Source organism: Pteropus alecto, unplaced genomic scaffold, assembly GCF_000325575.1.
Source record: "Pteropus alecto unplaced genomic scaffold, ASM32557v1 scaffold164, whole genome shotgun sequence".
Classification (NCBI taxonomy): domain Eukaryota; kingdom Metazoa; phylum Chordata; class Mammalia; order Chiroptera; family Pteropodidae; genus Pteropus; species Pteropus alecto.
The window spans coordinates 26230259-26234705 of NW_006439568.1; the positions used below are offsets into that span (position 1 = coordinate 26230259).

Below are 4447 nucleotides of genomic sequence, written 5' to 3' on the forward strand. Positions count from 1 at the left end.
CCTTCTTGACCTCCCACTTGGGAGAGATTAGAGGACTTCAGACTCTGAGCTTCCTGGGTCATCTCCCAAACCTGGTGTGTTTGTTTTCTGTGGCTGCCATAACAAGTTTCCAGAAGCTGGGGCACTTTAAGCAGCAGAAATTCACTCTCCCACAGTTCTGAAGGCCAGAAGTCTGCAATCAGTGTCACTGGTTTGAAATCAAGGAATTGGGAGGGATGCACTCTCTCCACAAGCTCTAGGGAAGAGATGAATCCATTCTTGCCTCTTCCAGCTTCTGGTGGCTCCAGCATTCTTTGGCTTGTGGCCACATCACTCCAATCTCTGCCTCTGTGGTCACGTCACCTTCTCTTCTTCTGTGTGGGTTATATCTCCTCTACCTCCCTCTATAAGATACATGTGCTCGCATTTAGCGCCCATCTAGATAATCGAGGATAATCTTCCCATTTGAAATTCTTAACCATATGAAATTCTTAGATTTAACTTAATCACATCTGGACTGTGGCAAAGTCCTTTTTTGCCATAGGAAGTGACATTCACAGGTTCTAGGGATTAAGACCTAGATATACTTCATGCCTTCCCCTCCGACATCATGCTCCAGTTCCTGCTTGCATTTACTTTTGGCAACTTGGTTGGAATGTATCTGGCTCAGAATTATGACATACCAAACCTGGCTAAAAACGTTGAGAAATTTAAAAGGACTTGGATGCCAAGAAGTAACCCCTTAGTTCATGAGGCCAACTGCAGCAGGATACACTAATTCTACGCTTCTCAAGGGCATCCTTTACCATCTGAACCAAAAGCTTTCGTCTCACTTTCCAGTCTCTGCTAGATCCTGCATTGCCTTACAGCACAAATGGGGCCACAGGTTAAGAACTATCCTTAGTTTTCTAACGTTCTCACCTCTTCCCTTCCTCTTTCCTGCTGCTTGGGAGGCCCGAAGGCTAGAATTATGGTGCTAGATTGTAAACATAACCTTTAATTAGCAGTCTCTCCCTTATTCTTTGGAATTTCTACTGCCTTTTTTAAAAAGAAAAATCAATGAATTTTATATAGTCGATCAGATATAAATAATGCTGATTTCATAGTTTAGCAATTATAATGGGTGTTTAAACATTTGGTATTAAATTATATTGTTTCAAAGTAATTAAAGCTAAAATCTAGAAGCCAGTTTCTAGTGAATTATCCATTTATTTTATACTGTTGTCAATATAACTGACATATATAACTTCATAGTTGCTAATTTAACCAATAAATTAATTTGCTACTCATTAACTGAGAAACTATATTCTGAGAACCCCAAAATGAACTGAGGAATTAAGAAATATGTAAAAGAATAGCCTTCATCCTCAATAGAATTCATAGTCTAGTATGCATGTTTTTCCTTGATGATTTATTTGATCTGGCTCTTTTCCCTCAAAAGAATCATACTTATTTTAAGGGATTACAGGTGCATTTGACAGGTGCATTTACATGATGGATAAATGACAAGTTGTCTTTAAAGGAAATTTTATGCCTTTTCACATTAAAAAATATATATATTTACATTATAACTGTATAGTGATTCTCAGAAGAAAACTTTTGGGGTTTTTTTCCCTGCAATAAAAAATTACCATTGTAATTTTTCAAATGCATAATTAGTCCATTTTTTATAATTAAACAAAAATGTTTGAATACATCACTTTTCCCATAAGTCAAAATACAACAGTGATTTAGAATAAAGGGCCTCTCCCACCCCTAGCTTCTGGTTCCTCTTCCTGGAGACAGGCACTGTCACCAGTTTATGGTATACTTTTGAGAAAGATTCTGTGGTTAAACTAACACATGTGTGCAGGGCTTTTTTCACAAATGATAAAAAGCTATCCATGGAGTGCACCCCAGCCTTTGTTTGTTTGCTTGTTTGTTTGTTTTTTATGGAGATCATTCCATATCAGTATGTAAGGAGCAAGGAACCCCTTTCCTATTTTGGCTGCATGAGAGTCTATTGAATGAATGTACCATAAGTTATTTAATGTTACTGATGAATGTTAGGTTGTTTCCTGTCTTTTGCTGCAACAGTGATAACCTTGAACTTAATGTTATTATACGTATCTGTACAGGGTATAGCTATAAGCTAAAGTCTTCAAAGTGTAATTTGCACTACATATAGGGAAAGTTCCATTTCATTGCATGTTTTGTTTTAGAGGGCTTGTTGGCAGCTTCACTGCTAATGCCATTTCTGAAGACATTTTAGCAGAATCAGTAAACTGGAAGAATAATTTAGAGACACTTTTTTCAGACAGTGATAACACTGATACTACATATGATTATAGAATGAAGTGATTTTGCTTCTCTTTGAAAATATGGCTCTCTCATATGTGGAGAGAAGTTTTATCCCTGTCAGTTCATCCTGATGTGTGAGACAAACTAGGATCATGTTGTTGTTTGGCTGCTCCCTAACAGTGTGCTCATGGACAAACAGCTTATTTTTCTGAAACTGTTGTATTTTCTGTAAGATCTGGACTCAATATCTACCTCATAGGGCTTCCATGAGAAATAATTGAGATAATGTCTGTGATGTGTAGCACAATACTTTGCAAATTTGCCCAATTAATAGTAGATCTTAGTCAAAAAAAAAAAAAGATCTAGATCTATTTGAGGGGGCCTTACTTAGGCTAATAGACCTGGCCTCACAGAAATTCTGGATGCTGGAAAATCTAAATCCTCCCAGCCCTAAATTCATACCCCCATCTACCTCAGAGAATCTTTAGTAGATGGGTTAATGGAGAAGAGAGATAAAGAGATAGAGAAAAGATCACTGGGCTGAAAGTATTGGCCTTGAGTATCACTTTACCCCTTGCTAGATCTGTGTCTTGAACAAGTTGTTTAGTTTATCCAAACATTTATTGAATGCCTTCTATGTGACAGGCACTGTGCTAGGCATGACAGAGTTCTCTTTCTGAGAAATGAAAGAAACAGTGCATTCAATATGGTTGATATACAGGGCAGTGCCTGAATTTGTGCCTGATTTACAGTAAGCACTCAATACATTCTGTTACTGTTATTGTTAGACAGTAGGTATTTAGTAGGTGGGATTTGTTTTTAACACCCAGGCCGTGTAGGCATGAAAAAACTGGGACAAAATAGGATTGTAGAAGCCAATGGAAAAAATAGTTTCTCCATATCTTATTTCATTTTTACAACCATTCTGTGAGTTAAGTGATATTTTACCAAAGGAAAAGTAAAGCTAAAAAAGTTAAGATCACAAATACACAGTTGACACTCACCATATTTATGTGTGCACCCAAATTTCTCAGCTCCCCTGCAACGAGGTGGGCCCATGTGACCAGTTCTGGCCAATGGACAAGTGAAGGTGACAAATGTCACTAGCAGGGAAAAACCTCAGGTCCCATTCATCTGCAATGGTGACTTTGGAGATCTCACATTGATATGGCATAACCACAATATGGAAACAACCCATGTCCCTGAGTTATCACTGGAATAGAGCTGTCTGATCCACAGAGGACTTTGTACAAGTGAAAAAGCAAAATCAAAATACAAAATTTGTGTGTTGAGACACTGAGGTCTGGGTTTCTTGTAATCATAGCATAGCCTGTCCTTAACTGACTAAAACTCCAGGTCTCATGAACAGGTGTTTTTCCATCATCCTTTCTCAGCCAAGCTTCTTAAAGGAGTTGCTCACCTTTGCTGTCTTTACTTCCTCACCTCTTACGCATCTTTCAGCCTCTTCAGTCAGCCTTCTAGCCCATCTGTCTACTGACTTTGCCTTGTGACCACCACATTGCCAAATCCAATCAACAGTGTAATATTTCTTTTATAACTGAATTTCTGAGGATTTGTGACTCTGTTGAAATATTTTCCTCCTTTGTTTACTTTAATCGAAAGTAATAGAAAACCTAACATATCCAAATGGGCTAAAACAAAAATTCAACTAAGTATATTATGTTTTAAAAAGACCCAATAAGAGATGGGATTCCAAGGATGGTTGTTACAGGGGATCACCTGTGTCATCAAAGACCTCAGTTCTTCCCATTTCTCCTCCCTGCCAGCTTTAGTGTGCTGAGTTGATCCCTAGACTAGTTTTCCTTATGGTCGCAAGATAGCTGCAACTCTTTTGTGTATTACATACAGATTTGACAAAGCACAGAGGTGAAATAGAACCATTTCATACTTGACTCTGTTAAGAATGGAAAACATTTCCCATAAGCCCTTTAGAACTTTTCTTCCCATGTTTCATTGGTCAGAAGGGGTCACATGTTTGTTCCTAAGCCAATCACTGAATGGGGAATGAGATTACCAACAGTGGCTTCCACAATCACGATCCACTCTATGGGACAGGAAGGTCCATATGCTTATGTCAAAGAGGACAGAGGGACAGATGTTAGGGAGGCAACCCAGAACCTCTGCTGCAATTTCCACGGCCCCTTCCTGGTTCTCTTGCTTCTCTGAC

At 38.5% G+C, this 4447-nt stretch overlaps 1 protein-coding gene across 1 annotated transcript; it reads left to right on the forward strand.

Moving 5' to 3' along the window:
- Window positions 1–589: 589 nt before the first annotated feature.
- LOC102880685 (short transmembrane mitochondrial protein 1-like) lies at window positions 590–732 on the forward strand. The gene is given in 2 exon segments (XM_015592972.1): window positions 590–689; window positions 692–732. Coding segments are annotated over 2 exon segments (141 nt in total).
- Window positions 733–4447: the final 3715 nt, after the last annotated feature.